Source organism: Euprymna scolopes, unplaced genomic scaffold (genome assembly GCF_053919585.1).
Source record: "Euprymna scolopes isolate OS-2025 unplaced genomic scaffold, ASM5391958v1 sca280, whole genome shotgun sequence".
Taxonomy (NCBI): Eukaryota; Metazoa; Mollusca; class Cephalopoda; order Sepiida; family Sepiolidae; genus Euprymna; species Euprymna scolopes.
The window spans coordinates 7,166-32,393 of record NW_027633303.1 but is presented as its reverse complement, the minus strand read 5'-3'; the positions used below and the strand labels follow the sequence as shown (position 1 = coordinate 32,393).

The window sequence follows — 25,228 nt, the reverse complement described above, 5'->3', positions numbered from 1 at the left end:
GCATACGAGGAGGGGGGGTGCCTTTAAATGAAAACGAGATTAACAAAGGATAAAATGAAAAAGGGATTAAAAAAGAACAAAGAAACACTGTAAAATAAGTGAAAAAGAAAAACCCTAAAATAATTATCTAGGTATTTTTTCTACCCATGTTTCAAAATAATCTCGTCAAATTTTGACAAACTTTAAGCGGTGATTGGAGTTATCTCTCTTGGTGCACTCCTCGTGCACGAAATAGGCAACTTTGCAGATTACGATCTATCTCATTAAAATTTGATTTTCCTCTATAAAAAAAACTACTTGATCAAATTAAGTGAAATTTTTTTTTATGAAAACTTAATTTCATAACAGATACGTACAATATATATATACTTTTTTTTTTTTGCAATATTTTCCTTTTTTTATGTCTTGATTAAATTAAACAAGTACTCTAATAAAGTATATAATAATAAAAAAAACTGGAAAAGAAGAAGAAAATTTTTTTTTTTTATTAAGTACAATAAAAAAAAAAGTTGTTCCTTTTTCAGAGTTTCTACTTCAGGCCGGTGGTAATGAACGCTTCGTTGGGATGTACCATTGCATGCAAGAGGCAACACTTTCCTTAAACGTAGGGGGTGCTGTTTGAGGACGGGTAATTTGTGAATATTGGACCTTCCTCCAACAAGAATCGAACATATGTGGTTTCAGAATGCGGCTGTAGGCACGTGTTCTGTCGAGCTCCAATTGGTAGGATGTTAGTGACGTGTTGTTGTCATAGAAAGGACTAGTTGGAATGTTGCGCTGCAAATATTTATGAGTGAACGTGTCTTTGGGACTTGAACTTCGAAATGCTCTTTCATATGTTGACCTGAGAGGCCCTGCACATTTCAGGTACTCTTCATCTGGCCTCCAGGCGACCAGGTTTGATGCAGTGTTATATTTGTTAAATTTTTTCTTTCCTAAACCCTGTTAAAAAAACAAAAAAAGAAAAAAAAAGTAAAATGCCAGTAGTTTAGAAAGCATTTGATTCAGCAGATTAAGTGACAAGTTCCAATGAAAAACGCGATGAATATTATTTCTATTATTTGGATTACTGTTCTCATTCTGAGCATTATTCTGACAACTTTTTAGTTGATCTAACCGCAAACCTTCTTTAGCTGTATCTTGTCAACCTCGGAAATCTTTCTGTCAAACTTTGGAATCTGTCTGTCAAATTTTGAAATCTTTCTGTTAAACTTTGGAATCTTTCTGTCAAACTTTGGAATCTTTTTGTCAAACTTTGAAATCTTTCTGTTTAACTCAGTAATCTGCATGAAGCATTCAAACTACTGTTCTCATCTTCATGTGTCCTCTGTCAAACTCAGGAATTTTCCTGTTGAACTCAGAAACCTACATGGAATTTCCAATGGAACCCTTTATCTAATCCATGGGGTTAGTATGCTCTTGTTCTGTGGCCATGACCAGGTAAAACCTCTAAGTGACTTGCAATTGTATTTTGAATATAGCCCATAGGATTGACCGTTTAACCTCCAGAAGAGTGTAACTTGCGAATTTTACCAAGTCTTTTATCCGTTATGTCACATACTCAGTGTAATTGATACTCAAAATGAAATTACAAATTATTTAAGACTTTTACCTGGTTATGGCTGACAAAACAAGAGCATGCTACCCCTGAGGATTCCATTCAAAATTCTGTGAAGATTCTTGAGTTTGACAGAAAGATTGCAGACTTTAACACGATGCACCTTAAGAAAGTCGGAGGCTACATCGACTGAAACGTTGTGGAGATAACACCCCAGATGAGAACAGTAGTCTGAAGAATCCAAATAATACGAATTATCAATCATCATCTCCAAAATTCAGAAAGCAATAAATTCAATTTCTTCAAATTGAGAAATTAGAATTTGCAAAGAGGAATATTTCAAATCTAAAATTCGACAGTAAAAACTTACTTTTTTTTTAACCCCCCCCCCCCCGGAGTTTCCACACACACCTCCAAACACCCGGGCAACGTAAAATAAAGTCAGCCGAATTTTAGAAGTTAAACCTAGATAGCATTGCATCTGACATATTGTTATTTGATTCTTCCTAGTGTTTTTTTTTTTTTTTTTGTTTTTTTCTGAACATTTAGTGCATGTTGTTATGAATAATACATACACTTTCATTTAATTTAAATTCTTTGCAAATACAATTTACCTCCCTCGGAATATTTTTTGAAGGCAAAACAATTTTCTTTTCCGCAACAAACGTACATTAATAGATTACAGCCATTTTTGTTATCAGCAGCAAATGTCACTATTAATAGTAAACAGTACTGCTAATACATTCTTTTGTTTATTACTATTAAATAACTTTTATTTCTCTCCAGATGCAATCCTTTCTATAAGAGACAAATACGTCCTAAAATGTAGCACTGTTACTACATCTGGAGAGAGCTGTTCAGAACACCATTTCCTGCCTTAACAGGGTTCACAACCTGGTAGGTGATATCCTTTTCTACTCTTTGCAACCTCTTTCTCAAAGAAGAGATGTTATTAGTCTATTTCTATCCTATTGTTATTTTCATAGCAATGCTCGACTAGCTACACTCTATGGTCCCCTCTCCCTGCAAAACATTCACAACAAACACTCGCCTAGTTACAACCACTGTCAACAATTTCCACTACTTTCTGTCAGTGCCTGAATCTAAACATAAATTCCATGAACAAAGTTTCTTTCCTAGAATTGCCTACTTATGGAATTCCATACCATAGGCCTGCTTTCTAGCTGACTAAAAAGTGGCCGTCTTCAAGTTCAATAGTTAAAGATGAACTGCCCCTTTAAAAATTAAATTCTACCTAATTTTGATCACTACCAGTCACTATGCTATTGTCTCTACAGAAGAAGGGAGTGTAAGTCACCTGACATCCAGTTGTAAGATTCTGCTGAGAGATGACTACAATACAATGTGACACAATGGAGTATGTAAGTATCTCCACTGGACCATCTGTAAATTAGTTAAATATTGAATGCAGCAGTAAGTCATGGGAACATGTTTACCAGAAAAAAACAGTTGGAAATAAGTCATACACCATTCACTGTGACTATGCAATTCCTGCAGCTAGAAAATGGTGCTATTAAACCTGACACAGAGATATGAGACAAGAGGGAGAAGTAGCAACCCTAGTTGAAGTCAGTGTCCCTAATGATGCTTGCTTAAACAAAGCTTAGAGAGAAAAGATAAACAAAGCTTAGAGAGAAAAGATAACTAAATACCAAAGTCTTATGTACGACATGATAGAAACTAGAAACAGGAATCTTAGGAAGATCTCTATCATTCCAGCATTTTTTTTTATGGAATTGGAATAATAGTTTAGAAAGGACATAGAAAAGGGAGTGGAAATGATATTTTAGAAAGGAACCGGGGATGAAATTTAAGAAAGAGGGATTGGACTAGTAGGTGCCAAGATATGGATTATCTCATCTTGTTTTGTATTTTTAACTGTACGAGTTACGTCCCTTGGAAGATAATAAAAATGGCTTCTTGTACTCTAAAGACATCTCGTCGTTATCTCTCCTTTATATTTACTTATTTGTCCTAACAAATACAACAGAATAATACAACACTAGGTTAGAAAGAGAACTGGAGATAACATTTTAAAAAAGTGGGAGGGAAACAAAATTTTAGAAAGGAGAGTGGAATTAGTAGTTTATGAAGGGGAGTCGGAACTAGTAGTTTATAATAAGGAGTGGAACTAGTAGTTTAGAAAGGGGAGTTGGGACAACATTTTAGAAAGGTGTGGTTAGAAGCAAGAAAGACAAGTCTTATCGTGGGTGCTCAGCGAGTGAGTTCAGGCGAAGAAAAGGAAGAACAAACATGGCGGCAAGCATTTTTATTTCGTCCGTTCTTGCGTAATCTCGTGTGTGCGTGAAGATGGAAACTATAAAACGATGTTCATTTCTCGGTGCTGGGAGATTATTCCCGATCAGGCTAGAGAGAAGGCAATGAGAGTAGAGACAGAGGACTGTAGCGATAATCTTTCTTGAACATTCTGTTTGTGTATTTGAGGTGACCCCCCCCCCCCATTATACTTCAAGCTATTTTGGCGATGGTGAACGCAGGCTTAAGCAACATGATTAAGCCTTTTAATGGCGACGGTGATGTGGTGGCGTGGCTTAATAAAGTGGACCTTGTAGCAAGGATTCAGAGGCTGGATGATGTGGCCGCACTAATGCCACTGTTTCTAGAATGGGACACACTGGCCCTCTATTTGGAGCTTAGCGAGCGGGAACGGGGTGACGCAGACGCCATCAAGAGTCAACTGATCAAAGCTTTTGCAGAGGGGCCTTTCGAGGCCTTTAATAAGTTGAAAGAGAAGAGGTGGACTGGTGAATCTGTTGATGTCTATGCGAATGAGATAAGGAGATTAGTTGAGTTGTCGGGCATCAGGGGACACGCCACGAGTCACGTAGTCAAGATGACTTTTGTTACCGGGTTCCCGGAAGAGATATCGAAAAGGTTGCAGCAGGTCCCGGGAGTGGAGACGCTGGATGTGAGTGAGCTGCTTAAAACTGCAAAAATCTTGGTGAGCACCCATCCCACGGAGCCTGGAGGAACGACAGCAACGGTACAGCAGGATGTGGGCAGGAATCTGCCGAACCCGGGGATGGCATGCTTCAAATGCAGGGGACCACACATGAGAAGAGACTGCAGGAAGTTCTTGCAATGGACAGTGTGTTACAAATGCAATTGGAGAGGCCATTTAGCGGTAAAATGCACAAGTTCGGGAAACTGGCGAGGGGAGGCCGACGCGTCAGCAGCCACCCCGATTCGAGAATAGTGGCGCACCCGCAGCAAATGCCCAAACAGAAGATTGCGGTGGAAGGACGGGAAGTTATGGCCCTGATTGACACTGGCTGCACCACTACCTTGGTGCACACTACTCTGGTCGGAAGATTGAAAGGGAAGGGTGAAGTAATGGCATTCGATGGGGCGCGAGTGAAGTGTCGAGGGAGGAAGACCGTCACTATTGATATTACTGAACGTCAGATGAGGGTCCATACAATTGTCACTGATCGCCTGATGCCTGGCGTTTAAGCCATCATTGGAATGGATGTTATATGCCGCCTTGGAGGTGTTACCATCACACATGTAACAACGTGAGGTTCAGACTAGCTGAGTGCGCAGTGACGGAACAAGACCCCAGAGGGATCAACAAGACCGGGGAGGAAAGAAAATTGTCGATCAAAGATCAGGACTTCCGAGCCGAATTCGACGGAGAGCAGTGGACGGTGGAGTGGGCATGGAAACATCAAGCGCCATCGCTGACAAACAGGGTGGCGTGCTACACAAATTCGCTTAGAGGAGGGGCGAGAAAGGAGTTTGAGCAAGAAGTCGACCGATGGATTGAGGAGGGGATACTGATGCCGTGGACGGATGACGTGGAGTCGGGCATTTTGCCGTTGATGGCCGTTCTGCAAACAACTAAAGGGAAAGTAAGACCGGTCCTGGATTTCCGAGAGCTGAACGGCCATGTTAAGTGCCATACGGGAGGCGACACCGTAGATGTGTGCAGTGAGATCATTAGACCAGCTACATAAACAGACATGCCGAAGGACGAGGATGGAATGATAAGGTGGGAGAAAGAACGGTCGCCATGATGGAAGAGCTCCTGAAAGAAGCAGAACAGCAAGACCCAGTCCAGGGAACCTGGAACGTACCACGAACATTGGATGGAGTCGTGTGGTGCGATGCGAGCAGCATTGCAACAGGGGAGGAGTAGTTGCAGAAGATGCAGCCGGGTTGAGGAAAAAGAATGACGTCACCCACATCAATGTGGTGGAATTAGACGCGACAATAAAAGGAGTCAATCTGGCCTTGAAATGGGGACTATGTGACATCTGCATCAAAACAGACTCTGCCACGGTGTTTGCTTGGCTAAAGTCTCTCATTTCAAGCGAAAAAAGGATAAAAACTAAAGGGGCTGCGGAGATGTTAGTGAAGCGCAGGCTTGGGGTGCTGGCTGAGCTGATGCAAGAGTTTTGTTTGAAGCTTCGCGTAGACATGGTGGCTTCTGAAAAGAACCGAGCAGATGCTCTCACGAAAGTGAAGAAGAGTTGGCTGTTGCCAAAGAAAGATGTTGTTGCTGCATCAGATCTAGATGATGTTGGCGTGCGAGAACTGCACAATTTGCACCATATGGGGGTAGAGAGGACTTGGTACTTAGTGAAAAAAGTCGACCCGAGGATCACCAAGGAGCAAGTGAGGCAAGTGGTCAGGACATGCGACAGATGTCAGTCGATTGATCCTGCTCCAAGCACGCATGAAGCTGGCCAATTGGAGGTGAGTGGGACCTGGGAGAGACTGGCATGCGATGTCACCCATTACAGGGGTGGACTTTACCTGACCATGATTGACTGTGGGCCCAGGAGATTTGCCCTATGGAAGAAGCTATGTGGAGGAACAGGCAATGAAATAGCGAAATCCTTGATGAGGTGTTTTTGGAGCGAGGCCCCGTAGAAGAGTTGTTAACCGACAACGGGACTGCATTCAAGTCATTAGCAGTGACAGAAGTACTGAAGAAATGGAAGATCCAACAATTTTTCAGAGCTGCCTACAGACCCAGTGGCAACGGGATTGTGGAGAGAAACCACCGCACCATAAAGGCAGTTGTGGAAAGAGGAGGCACCTCACCTGAGCAAGCTGTCTTCTGGTATAACATGTCGCCTAAACTGGGACAAGAACCAGAGACGGTCCCGCAACTGTCGACGTTTACATATTCCTGGAGACATCCCAGGGTGGAGCCGGCAAGCCGAGAAATAGAGGCCACAGGGACAATTAAACTCGGGGATGAGGTATGGGTGAAGCCACCGGGGGCGTGCTGCACCACACAATGGAGTAGAGGACGCGTGACTGGGAGGAACACTAGTAACAACATTGTGGTGGAAGGAGTCCCGAGGCACATTCTCGACGTCAGACCAATGGAGGGCGAAGCAGTGGAGGGGAGTGCGCAGCCAAAGGAGGAGGATGAGACACCTCAGAGGCCAAGTAGAGAGAGGCGACCGCCACAGTGGATGAGAGACTACGAAATGTGATCTTGAGATCAGGGAGGCATGTGGTTAGAAGCAAGAAAGACAAGTCTTATCGTGGGTGCTCAGCGAGTGAGTTCAGGCGAAAAAAAGGAAGAACAAACATGGCGGCCAGCATTTTTATTTTGTCCGTTCTCGCGTAATCTCGTGTGTGCGTGAAGATGGAAACTGTACGAGCCTTTTTCAAGTCTCACACAAAAACACACATTCACATTTAAAGCTATGCCATATACATACGCGCACACAAACATACGCGCCCACGTCCACACACACGTACATTTATTCACGTTCGCGTACATACACTCACATTCACGGTATATACACACACGCTAACGCACACATATGTACTCACACACGCGCACACGAATGCACACATGGACGACGTCATTTCCGCTTTCTAGGGAAATATACACATGCGCAAAAGACACTCCGGAAACGAGTATAAAAGGAAGAGCAACAAGTGGCTCCTTCTTTCCGGTGCAGCTTCCGTGCTGGTCGGTTGGTCTTCAGACCGCCCGCGCGCGTCACGCCCACTTACTACTATGTATGGGGCACGAGCTAACAGACTGTATGTACACATTCCCACTCTTTCTCTCTCTATCTACTACTGGTCCCTGAGAACACCTTCGCGTAGCTGACTACTAACTGATGTCAACTCTCATATCCTCTTCTTTGTCTACACGCTGGACTAGCATTCTCATTCCCACTACAACACTTATTTCTCTTTCCACGCGTGAACAAACACATTTCCTATTCTTCTACAACACCAACCCCGCAACGAACAGTGGTTACACTTGCGCGGACATGAACACATGTTATAACTAAAACGTTCATTCTTTCAACAGCAAATAAACGACGTTTATCTTATCCATCAATTGAGTCTTTGTTTCCTTCAATTCCATTCGTTTCATTGTGGCGAGCTAGAGTATTATACCCTGGTCCGCAACAAAACTATAAAACGATGTTCATTTCTCGGTGCTGGGAGATTATTCCCGATCATGCAGGAGAGAAGGCGACGAGAGTAGAGACTGAGGACTGTAGCGATAATCTTTCTTGAACATTCCGTTTGTGTATTTGAGGTGACCCCCCCCCCCACATTATACTTCAGGAACAGAATTTTAGAGAAAGGAGTGGAATTAGTAGATTAGAAAGAGGTGGAGGATTAGTAGTTTAGAAAGAGCAGCGGAGATAACATAAGGGAAGTATTTAAGAAAGATGGGTGGGAATGATATTTTGATAAAATAGTGAATAAGTTGCATTTCAAAAAAAAAAAAAAAAAAAAGAAAAAAGGGGGATGTGTTAGTCGCAGATAAATGAGAAGAAAAGTAGCTGACTGAATAAACAAGTTATTAGAAGATAAGTGTTATAGTACTTGACAGCAAAACTGAACTTGATCGCAACAACGCCAAAAAAAAACAAAAAACAAAACACGTGTTTCCACTTCAAACAATCGACACATTCAAATGCTATGCGTATAGAAACGCATGTTAGATCATGTACATTGTTATCGAATGATTTTGTTATTGTTTGTTAGACACAATTATTTTTATTTTTTATTTTATTTATTTATGTACTAGTTGTACGCACGGTTCTAAAATATGCATAAATATTATATTTTAATTCATGCAGAATTCGTATTTATTATAAACAGAAATACTGTAGGTATTAAACGTAACGTTAAATTCCTTTTAAGAAAAAAATAAAGTAAAAAAAAAAATTTTTTTTTAAAACCCCGAAGAAACCGAGACATGTGCATGCGAGTATTATGTTTTTTTCTAAACAGTTCACTTCTTGTAAGTAAAAAAACAAACAAAAACACTTGAGCTGAGATCGAAACCAAAACTTAAAGACAGTGAGCGAACTACGATAACCATTAGGCCAGCTTCGCACGACCTTTAAAAAGTGTTTTCAAACCTACTTATTCTTAACATAAGTAATCTGTCATGCAAACGATTCATGAAACAGATGATATACAGATGAAAATCCCATGACCCCCATGTACTTATTTTGCCCCCTTAGCAAACCTTTTTTTCTGGATGAAAAACGATAAAAACGTTTTTCACATGTCTGAACACCTTATATACCAAATTTGAAGTCTGTAGACCAAAGATTCATTGAGTATATAAGTTGGGAAATGTCCTCAACACACACGCATATACATTTATAGATATATAGATATACTTTTTTTTTTAATTCTAAAATGACTTTTTCTCTGCTTCCTATGAACTTGCCTTCCTGAAAGGCCAGTAAATAGTCAATAGTACATAGTCGATTTTTAATGTAAGGAAAATCCACCTTCCTCCAAAGAGACACTCTGTATTGGAACAATGGTACTTATGGAGAATACAAACGTGCGACTTTTGTCAATTTTTACGGCATCTTTTGCTTATTAAATTATTAAGTGAAAGTAGAGAATAATAAAAAAAAAAATTTTTTTTAATTAAAACAAACAAACTCACTCATTCCCTTGTTTAAGAATTTGTTTCTAAGTAATAATGTTATTATTTCAGCACGGTCCGTATTCTGCATAAGTACCGGAACAAAAGCTAAAAATTATCTCAGTTTAGAAAGGAGTTCTTCTTTACTGGCTGAGGACAGAAAAGATTAAGCGTAATATCAAAACAGATTCTACACTTTGCTCCTAGACAAAAGGCTATTTCTCTAGTCTATTTTTTAAAAATATATATTTGCATATTATTTCGTCCAAACATATGTGCTATAGAATACATATCCAATGAATTTTTATCTGTTTGGCAACTGTTTCACGAATGCGCTTGCAGGAATCGTTTGCATGACAGATTACTTATGTTAAGAATAAGTAGGTTTGAAAACACTTTTTAAAGATCGTATCAACCTGGCTTAACGGATATTGTACTTGACTCATTGTCTAGGTTTTGGTTGCGATTTCAGCAGTGAACTGTTTAAATGCAACTTATTCACTATTTTATCAAAATATATTTACCACACATCTTTCTTAAATACCGTTACTACTTCCCTCATGTCATCTCCACTGCTCTTTCTAAACTACTAGTCCCCCACCTCTTCCTAACCTACTAATTCCACTCCTTTCTCTAAAGATTCTGTTCCTTCCCTTTCTAAAATGTTGTCCCAACTCCCTTTTCTAAACTACTACTTCCACTCCTTATTCTAAACTACTAGTTCCAACTCCCCTTTGTAAACTACTAATTCCACTTCCCTTTCTAAAATACTTGCATGTACATGTCTCAGTCTGTTTCCGGTTTGTTTGTTTTTTTGTTTGTTTGTTTTTTTTACTTCATTTTTTTAAAGGAATTTAACGTTAATTTACGTTAATGTGATTTCTATGTATAATAAATAAGAAATCTGCATTAATTAAAATATAATTATTTATGTATATTTTACGACCGGGCAACGCTGGGTGGCGTGCTAGTTTTTCAATAATTTTAGATTTGCTTTTATATAAATATTTTTCTATTTCATCATTTGATTACTTCTTTTACTTATTTCTTATATTCTTATATTTCATACAGAAACATTCGGTGTTCCACTTCGCCAAAAAATACACAAAGATATTCTAATGCAAAAAACTGGAAGAATGGGCCAACCAACAGTGTGCCAAGTACATTCTGGATGAATTTACCCATAGCTATAACTATAATAGATAAGGGAAGATCCACTATAATGAGGAGAGGACTATAATGGCTGTCCAAGATCAAAGTTTGATGACCAATGCTTTTAAGATGGATGGTCTTAGCAATGACAACAGATGCAGGTAGTAAATTATTAATCTCACCTTATTTCCATGAAATCTGCTCGACTAAGCCTCAACCTCTGGTTATTTTTACCCGAGGAAATACTGAAAAAAATATTACCCTTATGGGCGTGTCTTGCGTAGTTTTTAACTTTTAGCTTCATACACATACACACACATGCACAATTCTCCTTTACGCAATGGATTTGGCTACCTGCCATTGCACAGGGCAAAAATGTAACATAACTTCTATCCCCCTCTTTTCCCCACCTCCGTTTCCCCCCTCCCCAGCCCTTCTGTCTTCTTAGCCCAGCCAATTCTTCTCTCTGTACATACACAAATAACTGTAGTCAGCATAAGGGAAATAACTCAGTGGAATAAAAAAAAAACAGAGTTACTTTCTTTTAATTAGTGGCTGAAAAATAAACTACATGATAACATTAAAAGATGCATATATGTCTTGATAACATTAAATGTTATATTAAATGTGCTGTAACACTTATCTTCTAATATCTTGCCTATTCAGTCAGCTACTTTTCTTCTCATTTATCTGTGATTTACGCATCCGTTTTTTTTTTAATGGAACTTATTCACTATTTTATTAAAATATCATTCCCACCCATCTTTCTTAAATACCGTTACTACTTCCCTTACGTCAATGTCATCCTCACTCCCCTTTCTAAACTGCTAGTCCCACTCTTCTTTCTATGACTATTTGACTCCTAAATAATGAATCTTTTGTTTTTTAATTTTACATATTATACATCGGGGACTGCATTGATTAAAAAAAATACCAGTTTTGTTAGTGTTTGCTGTGTATTTTTCAAGTGTTAGTTGGGAATACAAACAGACATCTACCTTTTATATAATAGATGGTACTTTGCTTTTTATAAACTGAAACAACGCTTTCTTACCTGAGTTAGGGATTGAGGATCACATAGAAAGATTTTCCTATTGTCGTGATGAGAGAAGCAATGTTTGGTTGGAGGTTGCTGAAAATGAAGATGAAGTTTTATGAATAAGAAGATGAACATCAAAAAAAAAAAAAAAATTACAGTTATTCATTTTTCAATACCATTGGCAGTACCTACAGAGTGGTCTCAAAGAAATATCACCAATGGAATCGTCAAGAAAGATACACCCCATTAATTAGGTTGTCTCTTAGTCTTGTTAAAGTGCCTGGGTATTTTTAATGTACAGTATAATGTCTTCTCCATGTCCTAGAGATATGTTTGATTGCTTTTGCTTACAATTAACATATATCCTTCTGCAACACTTCCATTGTTAGAATTAGTAAATATCCTGAACGTTCAGAATCAGAGGATGGACGTGTTTCTGGATCATCGGTTAGTTGATTGAACCAGGATCAATTTGGAAATCAGGAGATTGATCTTCCTTAGATACTAGTTGATAGACTTCCACTACGATGACGACAATGACCACCACCACCATTGGTTTATCATCCCTTTTACATACCGTGTTGGACTGCTTTTAGTAATTGACTTCCAAACTAACCAATCTCTAAGTCTTTATTTATTCCGTTTTCTCTGAAATCCATTCTTACCACTATGACACTACCATTTTCAGTGTCATGAGTTGACTGGTGAAATTAATCAGATCTTTAATCAATTATGCAAATTAAAATAATAAGTTAATTAATTGTGAAAATAATTAATTTTCACAATTATTGTATTATTTGAATTTGAGTAACAGATTTGTTAAAATCAGTGAAAAAAAAAAAAGTAACCAAATGCAGATACAGTGAAAAACAGCAGCGTGTTTAACTTGTTATCATGTTGCCAAACACCAAAACAATTTTAAGAAGGTGCGCGGAATTGTCAGAAACAAAAAATCATTTTAGATTTCGATAAAATGAAAACAAAACAAAAATGTCAAACATTGACAGGTGCGCTGGGTCAACATGATCGGAACATAGAGTGCAAAGTTTGATACGAGACCTTGGGAGCAATCAAAGAAATTAAAGCCCAGATCATTAATTACGGCACTACCCATTGACTGCTTGAGAATGACCAATCATACATGAGTCCGGAAAGGGACGTTTCCTCTTGCCCTCCTCTGTGGTCATGGCATTAAACCATTGGTCGACAGTCCTGATTGGCCAACCAACTAGAAAACACATTTTTCAAAAACTGGGCCTATAAAATCGAATTGGTTCATTTTCCGTTGATCGAGAACCAAGTTCCTTGCTGACAACTCTGCCGCCACTGCACCAGCCATTTTTGACTATCAAAAGCTTTCCACCAGTCAAGCAAGCATATTCTCCCCGTATCTCCGGTATTCGACTTTATTGTAACAAAGTTTTTTTTTGTTTTTTTTTTGCATATTCTTGTAACACTAACGTGTTTCACTAAACCTTGTTATTGTTGTCGATCGGCTGTTTTCAGTTTTTTTTTTTTAGTTGCTAAACCTGTTTGGTAACTACAACTACAAGCATTGAACATTCTTTTTGCCCAATCGCCTTAGGGCTTCTTTTGTAGGTTTGAACAGTCGAAACCCTATGAAGTAGTCACAAAACCCTGACCACTATGGTCTCGTGACAAAATTAGGATCACACCACTTCCTCCCATGTTTTTGTTGGTCTTCCTCTGCTACCTGAACTGTCCTACATCTACTAAACACAAAATTAATTCTTTCTTTCAACGTGACCAAACCAACAGAGTTCTCTGTTTTGTACCCATCTCCCTATACTGTCCAGATTTTATCTTCTTTTGAGATCGACAAATCTAAAGCTGTTTTTAAGACTAACATCATACATACATGGTCACTCCCATACATCATCACACTGTGTATACATGACTAATAGACTATTCCTTTGATTGACTGGTAATGCTCTGCTGTTTACTAATTGTAGAATTCGCTGAACTTTCTCCATCAACTCCTAATCTTTGAAACCACACAACCCGACATTCAACCCCCTCCCCCACCCTTGTAATAGTAGTATTACTAAAGTCATTTTATCTATCCCATGGCCACAATGTTGCACCTTGTGCTTTTTTTTTTTTTTTTTTAACAAAGACGTCACCACTTATCAAGGCCTGGAGGCCACTCGAAGATAAGGGTTAATGAGTGTACAGTGGTCAAAGGGAACATGTCAGTCATCGTTAGTAGTGGAAATTTGGTAAATTGGATTACTTAAGGGGACGGCTCATCAAGAACTTGTTCAAGAATTTGTTGACTTTAAGACAACCAGATTGTTGTCAGTTGGAAAGCAGGAAAATGGAACAGTTCCACAGGTGTGTAGTACTAAGAAAGACGCTTTGTTCATGGAATCTACGCTTAGGTTTAGGCACCGATAAAGAGTGGGGGAAATTATTGATAGTGTTTTCAGCTACACAAGTGTTTTTTCATGAAAATCAAGCCAAGGAGGACCATAGACTGGAGCTCAGACGAGCACTTGCCATGAAAATAACGATAAAGCAGAGACAGACTCTTGACGTCGCTTCTGTGGGAAAGAGGTTCCAGGGAAGAGAAAAGGGCATCCCCACTAGGTTTCGAAGTCTAATTTGAACTCTGTTGTGGCAGGATAAGCTGCTTCTAGCAGATCCTACCCAGATATAGCAATAGTACTCTATCCTTGGACGTACTTAGCTCTTACACAGGTAGAGAATTGCGTCAGCAGTCAGTGCACTTGTGCCCCCTCGACATACATATCCCCGACAATCCCGCTTAGCAACAAAATCACACCCCTTCACCATTGAGGTTCCTAAATGTAAAAAAGTTTTCTACTCTAATAGCTTTTTCCCAGAACAACTAGACTTTGGAATTCCCTTCTTGCTGCCTGCTTCCCTAACTGTACTGATATGCAGAAGTTCAAATGCAATGTAAATCAACACCATAATCTTTGTTAGGCATCGTCCCAATAAGTAGCCCCTTACGTCCAAGTGGCATTATGGCTTGTTTGGGGTGAAGGTGAGTAAAAAAAAGTGAGGCATGCATCGTCCCTTGTGAGTGCACAATGAACGAGGCATAAAACAAATGACTAAGTTCAGCATTCCACCACCATCATTTAGCCCCTAAAATTCCACAGGGGACATCAAATTCTGGTGAAAATGAGCAAACGGTGCAGTTTTAAGCCTTAACATATGTAAATTTGAGTTCTGCACCATGTAAAAAAAAAAGAAATGACTAACTCCATCATTTGCCCCCCCTCATTTAGCTCCAAAAGTTCCCAAGACCTTATTAACATATTTAAATATGAATTCAGCACCATGCAAAACTGCTGAATAGACATACACAGAAAAATTTGGACAAATATGGTAAAATAGTCCCAAAAATGGAGTGTTTTTATTAGCCCTAAAAGAGCCCCTGGGGCACACCCAAGAGTTATTGTGAAGTATAGACAAACAAAATTATATAGAAATCAGTTAGTTACAACTTTCAGAAAATTTTATAAAACTCCAAGGCATCAATTTTTTTTTTAATAAGCACAAAAGTGTCAATTTTAGCCATTTTAACCTGAAAGGCACTCCTCGAGGAGCAACCGGAGTTTTCCTGGAAAATCCGTTCTGTTACTTTTTTACTCATATCATGTTTAATATTTGTGCAAAATTTTAAAAAATTCCAAGGCATAGTTATTAAGAAAAGTGCGCACAGACGAATAGACAAGGATGAATTTACAGTTTCACCCTCCTTTTGTCGGGAGACCAAAAAATCTAATTTCTGAAGAACCACAATAGCTTCACCATCCAAACATACTTTTCTCCACATCTGAGTTCGTCTCTATTGTCTTACACCTCTTGCACACAAACTGGTTATCATCTCTAAACTTACCTGTAATTCCACTGCACTTCTTGTGTACCTAATGCTTATAAGTATAATAAAGACTTGAATCGTAGACTGAGCAGAGGAACTCTCCTTTTTCCGACGGATTTTCAGCATTACAATCAATAACTTTGGTCTTTGTAACATTCATCTTTTGTGGACAGTTATCCTCATCCTCATAGTTGTTGTTATTTCACCACGTTTCAGCCAACTGATTCTTTGGCCTTTTTCAGGTGGTTAACCATGACAGGATAGAAATGAACTCTTGAATAATTACTGCCTTCCATAGTTGTTGTTGTTTCACCACGTTTTGGCCAACTAATACTCTGATCTGCTTTGGGTAGGATTGAAACCGCTATCTTCAGACAATGCTCACCTGGTCTTATGTTTCATAGTATTTCTCCGACTCCAACTTAACAAGTAGAGCTATTGTTCCACAGTTAAGGACTAGGTTCCAGCATCTCTTCTGGACAACCTGTATGACACTCTCTGGAAAGCTTCTAATTTATGGATGAAAAGCAACAGACTTGGTGCAGAACACTACTGTACTCTTACTTTAACATTAAAGTCGTCAGTAAATGTGTTGTTAATTCTAAGACAACTTTGAACATTTCTGTACATTGTTTGAACACCCTTCACCAATAACTTGCTTGCGCCTAATTTATGCAAAGCCCATCAGACAAGGCTTTTTGGCAAGCTATCAAAAGCTTCCTCTAAAACCACAAAATCAAAATATAGATTCCTCTTCTTACCAAAACACTTCTTTTGGATTTGTTTCAGGGTAAATATAGCATCAGTGATACTATGCCCAGGCATAAAACCAAACTTCAATTCGTGTACACTTAACTGATTTTTTATTTGCTGCTAAATTATTCTCTCAATCACTTCAGGGTCTGATCCATCAATGTTAAGCCTCTGTAATTACCTCTATACAGAACTCATTCTTTACTCTTGTAACATTTTAACAGTTTATTATTGCACTAGGTTCCAAGTCTTTTGGAATAACTTTTTTATGATCTGATTTGGTGAATTTTTGATCACCTTAATGTTTATTTTATTTACAGTATTCAACATTTCTACAACATTTGAGAGTCGTCAAGCCTTAACTTTCTTCATCTTACAGCATTCAATGCCATTTCTTTCTCAATTCTATAACTGAGCCAGATACTGTTCTACAACTTCTTGATTTTCTCAGTTCTATGAAAACTCTTGTCCTGTTCATTTCCAACGATATCTATAGCTGTCTTTCTCATCAGTTTAGCTAACCTGAACACTCCGCTTTGACCATTACTTTGTAAGATACCTGGAAAACTATCTATGTTTCTCATCAGATAAATATCCTTATTCAAAAAAACTTTTTCTCCAGATATTCCATCTTCCTTTTCTTTAATATACATCTCAACTTCCTCATTCCACTGCCATGTCCCCCTATTTTTTGGAAATCCTTTCGTCTACCCACAAGTCTATCCTTCAAGTATTTATAACGGGTTTCAAAGCATTATAGTTGCAGAGCCATATTGTATTAATATGTGCAGCAACTGTTCAGATGGACAGGTTCGGGTGCACTTTCCTCAAAACTTAAATTTATAAGACTTCGGTGGGCAGGCCATGTAAACTGAATTTCATGTGAATGCCTACTCCACAACATATTACACGGTGTTTTGAAAGAGAGTACTCGGCCTGTTGGTCGTTTGCGTCTTAGATTCAAGGATGTGCTAAAGCGAGATCTCAAGGATTTCGGTGTAGAATATGAGCAATGGACAGTACTATCCTAGGATTGGGATGCTTAGCGAGCCAAAATTTATGCCGGGAAAGAGAGAGATGAGATAGAAAATCTCAAAAAACTCAAAATACGTCAATCCAAGACACCATGGTTTGACCTCTTATAGCATTATCGGTTACCACAGACACTTGCAAAAGAGAGAGAGAAGATGTGCAGTAACTTTAATGACAACATCCTTTGCAAGGTTGCATGCATCAATATGACACGGCTCAAGTAGCGCACCCCCATCAGCATTCACTGCGATCACAAGATCAGTGACTGCCTAAAGTTGAAAATCTACCCCAATGTCGTCAGATCCATCACTTTTTAAAAAAAACAGTGAAGAAGACTGGATGACGATTCGCCTTTTAAATTTTATCAGTTTGTTCAAACTGGGGATGGGGCATTCTACCAGATGCCAGACATTCACCTGCTTTCTCACATATTCCAACTGAGAGATCTTTTTAAAATTCTAACCATCCTTTTAAACACAATGGTTTGAATCTCTCTTGCACTTGGTTCATCGGGTATATTTGCCAGGTATTTTTGAAATTCATTTTTTATGATTCCAGTTGCTCCTATAATTACTGGAATGACAGAGATCTTCCTAAGATTCCAGTTTCTTTTCACGTCATACATAAGACTTTGGTATTTCATTATCTTTTCCCTTTCAGCTTTGTTTGACCAGGCATCGTTGGGGTCATTATGAACGCCAAAATACACTGGAATTACATTGTTCAACCACATCTGTAAGGAGAATATCCAAAGGCACTACAGCATCGCACCAATCAAGGGCAAGATGAGGCTTGGATAGTTTGGATATGAACTGAGGGTCAATGATGATACTAATGCTTTTCTACTAGAAGTCACCAAGAAACAATCAAGAGGAAAGTTGATGATGAGACGGACAAACGCCTTGCAAAAAGATTTCTGTAAAATCAGTCTTCACTTGAAGCAAGCCTGTGATTGTGACAAGTGGAGACAAAAATCCATTATTAGTAGCTCCGGATTAGCACATAAAAATAAGAAGCAAAAGTTGTTTTAATTGAGCTAAAAAAATTACTTCTTTAAATATATGACGATCTGCTAATAATTTTTAAACTGCTTATGAGAAGCAGCCTAATGCTGTTGTAATATTTGTGTACATCTTTTTTTTTTACTTGAGACTCACCACTTATAAAGGCCCGAAGGCCATTCGAGGATAAGGGTTAATGAATGTAAGGTGGCAGTGTGGCAATCGTTAATAGTGTAAACTGGGTAAAATTTAATTATTTATCAGGACGGTTCAATATGAACTTGTTTACATTGGATTTGAAGGCTACTATGTTGTATTTAACCAGGAAGCAGGCCAGTGGAACAGTGTTCCACAAACGGGCAGTTTTGGGAAAAATGCTTTGTTCATGGAATCTGTGTTTAGATTTAAGCACGGATCGAGAGTGGGGGAAATCGTATATAGTGGTTGTAACTAGTTGAGTATTTTTGTGAAAGTCTGCCAAGGACGGACATTAGATTGGAGTTCAGTCAAGTATTTGCCATGAAAATAATGATAGAACAGAAACAGGTTCACAAAGTCTCTTCCGTGGGAAAGATGTTGTAGGGAAGAGAAAAGGCTGTCGCCTACTAAGTTTTTGAAGCTGATTTTGAATTCTACCAAGGCTTATATGTGGGCGTAGCACTTTGGTCTGATAGATGACGTACAAGTATATGGCTCAGTATGGTGGTAGCATATGAGATCTTCAACGTTTCAAAAATGGTTTTAATGGTACCCCCCCAAAAAAAACCCCTGAAAACAAACATTTTTCAAATTAAAGAATTTTGCATCAAATTCTTACAAAACTCAGTGCAAACACTGATAGCTTGATTCTAAATCAGTGCAAACACTGATAGCTTGATTCTAAATCAGTGGTATGAAGGGGTGGGGTACCACGGAAGTCGTAGCCCAGGGATTCAAAATCAGGGGTGGGGGGCATCCAATCATATGTAAACTATCTCTCTTTCTCATAATATTTCTCAGTACTAAGATTTATAATTGAGTCATTGGTACGTACAAGTAAAAAGTTGGCGCCAGGCATGACCAGGGCATTCATAGACACCTGCGTGCCACTGTTCCAAATTCATGGTATTTGTAGAGGCGGGCCCACAATGTATATCCAGTAGCATAACTTGAATTGATCGTATAACACAAGACAAATTTTTTTGTCATGTGTATGTTCAGTGCGAGATAAAATGTCACCTACCTTAGCTCTCCCGATAAAGGTGGCGGGTGGTAATGGTTTAGCCAAATGCCGATACACCATATTGACATCATTTCGTGCACGGCTAAGTTTTGTGTAGCCATGGAAGCCCTCTGGAAACTGAATTCAGAAAATAATTTTAATTTTAAATTACCAAAAAGTTATAAAATGACATTTTTTTTTTATCGCGGAAACTCCAGAACAATTCATGTAATTAATGTATACCGAAAACAATACATACTAAAATAAGTTTCATTTCTTTTAGATGCTTTCATATGCATCATAATCATCGTCATCATCATTGTCGTCATCGTCATCTTTGTCATCATCGTCGTCATCATCGTCGTCATCATTATCAACATCATCATCGTCATCATCATCGTCGTCATCGTCATCTTTGTCATCATCGTCGTCATCATCGTCGTCATCATCGTCGTCATCATTATCAACATCATCATCATCATCGTCGTCATCGTCATCGTCATCTTTGTCATCATCGTCGTCATCATCGTCGTCATCATCGTCGTCATCATTATCAACATCATCATCGTCATCATCATCGTCGTCATCATCGTCGTCATCATCATCAACATCATTATCATCATCATCAGTTTAATATCTGTTTTAGATGCTAGCATTAGTTGTACAGCTTTTGGAAATTGATTTTCAAACTAACCTATCTCTGGCTAGGTCTTTATTTATTCTTCTTTCTCTCAAGTCTATTTTTATCACTTTCTCCCATGTTTTCCTGTGCCTTCCACTTTGAACTAACCTTACTACCTCAACTGTTCTACATCTACTAACCCAAAATCTCTGAGCCATTCTCTCAATGTGACCATACCATCAGAGTCTTCTGCTCTGCACACATCTCCCTATACTGTCCAAAGTTAATCTTTTGAGCTCATCAGATCTAAACATATCTTTAACATTCACATCACATATCTATTGTATTATTCTCATATCATTTCTCTCCCTGCAACACATCCTAAATTTTCGCTGGCCACGTTTCACTTCCATACATCATAACACTGCGTGCACATGCCTGATAGATTATAACTTTGATCGCAGTGGTAAATGTTATGCTGGTTAGTAATGAGAAAAGACCCCTGAACTTATTTCACACACACTGAATCATTGCACACTATCATCTTCTCCATACTGTGCTCCAATGGTATCATCAAATTAAAAATACTTCTCAATAACTTCTTCATCAATATATACTTTGTCCACTCCTGAGGTTTTTCCATCTCAATTGTCATACATTTCTTACACATAAACTGATTATCCCTTCTCAACCTGACAATAATTCTACTGCACTTACTGTATACCACCTTCTTATATATATATATATATATATATATATATATATATATATATATATATATATATATATATATATATATATATATATATCAGTTCAGCCTTATGTACTGTTCATAACTTTATGTGCATATGTATATATACATATTAAAAAGTTTGATTCCTGTCCATGTAACCTACATCTAAAATTTCAAGTGTTTGGACCCAAAATTGGGGGAAGAGTTTGGTAGAGTCTGCAAACGTCAACTCTGTCAACTTTGACCTCTTAGCAGCCAAATTTTTACCCAAAAACTGATTAAAAAGCTTGCTGCATGTCTGAATACCCTTTATGTAAAATTTCAAATGTTTAGACCCAAAATTGGCTTAATAGTTTGCTAGAGACCGCAAAGGTAAAATATTTTGAACTTTGACCTCTTGGAAGCCAAATTTTCAGCAAAAGAACGATTAAAAAGCTTGCCCTATATCTGAATACACTTTATGTAAAATTTCAAATGTTTAGACCAAAAATTGGCTGAGTAATTTTGTAGAGACCGCAGAGGTCAATTTTTTAAAAACTTTGACCCCAATTATGACCCCTTATTATTTATTGTATTGGGCTTGAATCAAATTATAAAGTTAGATCTATGTCCAAGGATCCTATATCTAAAATTTTAAGTGTTAAGATCCAAAATTGGCAGAGGAGTTTCGTAGAGTTCTTAAAGGTAAAATTGTTGGACTTTGACCCCTTAACAGGCAAATTTCTGGCCGAAAACTGATTAACAAGATTTTCCTAAATCTCAATACCCCTTACGTTAAATCTCGAGTCTCTAGACGTAGACCGAAAATTGACAGAGTTATTTGGTAGGGAAATGTACACAGACAGACAGAGAGACACACGCAGACATTTTCATTTATATATATATATATATATATAGAGAGAGAGAGAGAGAGTTTCAAATATTATAATCCACTGACACATGTTTTGCCGTCTACATCTCATCAGAGAGGCCGAATTTAACAAGATTCGAAATCAGGACCCCATGATTAGGAGCCTAAACCTCTACCCCTGGGCTATCTTGCACGACTGCTGGATATATTGTGTTTTATGTATATGTTATTTATTTGTTTTTGTTTTTTCGATACTTTTGAATGAATTCAATTATTTATAGGATAGTGCATTTTTGTCTAAACTTGAGTTGGGAATAATTTTCTCTTTTACAAATTTGGTATCCCAAATGGGGAGCGGCATATATATTGTTTAAAATATAATTATCCACTCACACGTGTTTTGTCATAAGTACAAGAATTTAATAAAATATGTTGAAAAACACTTTAGCAAGTGTTAAAAGATTTATTTTTCGGAAAGGAAACACAAATAAAACGGATTGTCCTTTATCTTCGGAGTTTCAAAAGAAATGCTTTCCTTTTCATCAGAGGAGAGGAGTTAGCAAAATGCGGAATCAGATTTTGCTTGTAAAGTATTTAATGAACCTGCAAGTATGAAGTAGATCATACTAGCATGGAAATGAAAACAGTGAAGCAGAGGGAGTGGGGAAAAAATGAAAGATAATTTCACGTGAATAAATGTTCAAATCAATGACGCGTGAAAAATCCAAAGATGGTAAAATCCAAAATGTTAGTAAAAGTGGAGGATCCAAATGTAAAAAATTCAAAGACATCCTGTCAATAAATGTTCCAAAGTATATATATATATATATATATATATATATATATATATATATATACATATATATATACATATATATATATATATATATATATATATATATATATATTGTTTTAACAAAAACAAAAACCCCAAAGAATGGGTTGATAGCAACAAAAAGTGTATTTCATTGTTAGTTACAATTGTTTCAAGACCGTTTGGACAAATTCAAACATTATGTCGTTTGAAAATTTTCACAAGAACAGCCTTTCTTCAGACTTGAATAAAAAACACTTTAACAATAAAACATTATGGAAAAAAAACCTTTCCTTTATAAGGAAAAGAAAACAAGCGAGACCACTTTACCTTTATCGCATCTTTGCAGAGTATTTTTATTTTAAATTTATATATCAACCTATTTTCGTATCTCTATTAAAAAACAAAAAATAATTTGAAACTAAATATCAAACAATGTTTCCACTAATTACATGTTTTATTAATACTATTTATCGATTTCTTAAATAAGATTTCTATATTTCTTTATTTAATTTAACTTATTTTTTAAATTTTTTAAATCGGACTAATCAACTAAGTTGAATCGTTACGATATATATATATTTCCACAGTCAAGCAAGGTCGCAGCTAACAAGAACCAGGACAGGCAATAAATCGATAGTCTAGGATTTGATTTTTTCCCTCATTTGGGCTCATCAGTTGGACGCATCCAAACCTGGGATTTGAAACCCAAGACTTTTGCATGCGAGTACTCTGCTATTTGAGCAACCGCATGCGCATCACACAAGAAAGTCCATCATAAGTGCATTCAATTTGTGTGCGCGCAAAAAATTGAATGCATACACGCTCAAAAACAAAAATGGCGACCTGTGAAAACAACACAGAATACATTGGAACAATATTATTACCCTGATATTAATAAATAAAAGTTCTTTTATATAAGAGTGTGGTGCATGTTCTCGCCGAGTGGTTCCAACATGGGGGAAACTGAGCACCCTGAAAAATTTTGAATTTTTTGTTTTTTTTAAATGATATGGTAGATCAGTGTCCAATCGATAATGCTATGAAAGAAAGACGAAAAGAAAAAAAAAATGCATGTGTGTATGGGGGGGGGGCGGCATTGTATAGGTCCACCCTAGTTTTTTTTTTTTGTGTGTGTTAACAGCCTTAAAATATCAGGAAATAATTATTAACGGTGAGACCTTTCTTTCAAGGCAAATCTTATAAAGTTTTAAATTTTAAGCCCCCCCCCCCTCAATGTTTGAAATGTTTTTATATATATTTTTTAAAAGTTTGGAACTTACGACCCCCTCCCCTTCGCCCCCTTGTTCATCCCCTACCACCAAACTTGATAAAATGCTTACGATTACATGTCTCATTGACAATTACGTGGTCAAGATGTCGGTGCTCATTTTATGTCAAATTTGTATGGGAAAATGATCCCCCACTGTAAAATATTAATTTTTTTATTATTATTTTTTTTTTTAATTCCTTCTTTCATATTATATTTAAAGGCCGTTGGAACGTAAAAACAAAGAATGAAAAAGTAGATTTTGATTTCTTTTTAAGAGGTAAAACTACGCTGGGTTTGGTCGTAAAAAATACCAATAATAATAATAATAATAATAATAATAATAATAATAATAATAATAACAACAACTTTCGGGCCAAGATCACAGTGTAGTATCTGTTCTGATGCTGCTGAGTGCTCTGAGTGGCTGCGTGCGCTGTTTACACTTCACCTTTTCTGTTCTCAGTCAGTGGAGATAAAATTCTTCATGACAGAAAGTTTTTCTATCCAGAGTGCCCCTTTTGGGGAGCTGGATTTGCCCCACATTAAAAACCAACCTTGCGTCCAACTCTGCCCTCGTGGGGAGGCAACAATAATAACAATAATGATTACAATACAAAAAAAAAGAAAAAAGAAAAAACTTACCCAACTACCCGTGATGTTGTTTGTCATTATTATTAAGATTTTCTTTCTTTTTTCTTTCTCACCTACAAAACCGTAAACAAAAAATAAATCGGTTCATGAAATTCCCATAAAGACTTTATTCGTTTTTTTCTTTTTTTTTTCTTTTTTTTTTTTTTTTTTGTTGATGCTTTTTAACGAAATTTCAATCAACAACTTGCTCGTGTTTGAGTTACCCTCCCCCAAAAAGACAGAATAAAAAGAACTTTTTGTTTGTCAAAAATTACAGCCATCGCGAAGAAAAAAAATAAATAATGATTTACTTTTTTTTTGTGTGTATGTGAGAAAATACTTTTTAAAATGATCAAAGTTTTGTTTATCGTCGCCATAGAAACCGCGCACTTCGTGACTACTGCGAACAAAAACAAACAGAATCGATTTCATTTAATTTAAACTGTTTGTAATTGTAAAAATTAAAAGAAAAATGGGCGCTTCTACAGAATTGGGACGAAATTTTCGGAAATCGTAAAACTGAATTTCACATGAAAACAATGGTATCTCGGGTCGGGTTTGTATTACTGTACAGTAGATTCGAAAAAGTTGTCAAAAAACAAATATATAACAAATAAATGTTATCAAAAGCAAGATAAGTTACTTTTCTACCAAACTGGATATATTTTTCGTGCTTTTATTCAATGTAACATGTTTATTCAGCTCGAAAAACATACAGTGTTTACCGATGTATTGGAAAATTCAAGATGGCGTCTGATTCTCTCTTTAACAC

General features: G+C 37.4%; 1 protein-coding gene across 1 annotated transcript; it reads right to left on the bottom strand.

The window, feature by feature from the left end:
* Positions 1–470: 470 nt before the first annotated feature.
* On the bottom strand, positions 471–24,630 carry LOC145274185 (ciliary microtubule inner protein 7-like). Its single transcript, XM_080127347.1, has 4 exons — positions 24,469–24,630; positions 19,556–19,672; positions 11,689–11,766; positions 471–942 (listed from the first exon to the last, which is right to left on the bottom strand). Exons 1-4 carry the CDS (start codon positions 24,493–24,495, stop codon positions 535–537), a joined length of 630 nt encoding a protein of 209 aa, XP_079983473.1. The 5' UTR covers positions 24,496–24,630; the 3' UTR covers positions 471–534.
* Positions 24,631–25,228: the final 598 nt, after the last annotated feature.